Source organism: Nannospalax galili, unplaced genomic scaffold (genome assembly GCF_000622305.1).
Source record: "Nannospalax galili isolate Female #2095 unplaced genomic scaffold, S.galili_v1.0 C46869163, whole genome shotgun sequence".
Taxonomy (NCBI): Eukaryota; Metazoa; Chordata; class Mammalia; order Rodentia; family Spalacidae; genus Nannospalax; species Nannospalax galili.
Window position 1 is genome coordinate 1 of NW_008427844.1, and position 340 is coordinate 340.

Below are 340 nucleotides of genomic sequence, written 5' to 3' on the forward strand. Positions count from 1 at the left end.
GAGTCTTGGTTACATAGGTGCTTTGTGGGGCTGAGGCAACGCAGTTTATCCACAGGGCATCTGCCCAGCTTTACTGCAACGCAGGGACTTGGGGTGAGCCTTGCTTGTGCCCACCAGCCCTGGGGCTTGTGTGGTCAGCATAGTAGAAGGGGGCACCTACCTGAGACCCTAGGAACACATTGGCGGAAGCAGGTTCGGTAGCAGCACTTCAAGGATGAGGGACACTGGCTGTCATTCGTGCACTGATCAGGAACTGACTGGAGGCAGGGTCCATCATCTGGTGGGCAACCCCCTAACTTCTCTGTAAGAGAACCCCCAAATTGTGTAGCCAGAGGCAGCT

General features: G+C 55.9%; 1 protein-coding gene across 1 annotated transcript; it reads right to left on the reverse strand.

Moving 5' to 3' along the window:
• Positions 1 to 8: 8 nt before the first annotated feature.
• On the reverse strand, positions 9 to 296 carry LOC103728161 (WAP four-disulfide core domain protein 5; the record flags this gene model as incomplete). Its single annotated transcript, XM_008826281.1, has 2 exons — positions 9 to 73; positions 161 to 296. Coding segments are annotated over 2 exons (201 nt in total), but the record flags the coding sequence as incomplete, so codon positions are not given.
• Between the last annotated feature and the right edge of the window lie 44 nt (positions 297 to 340).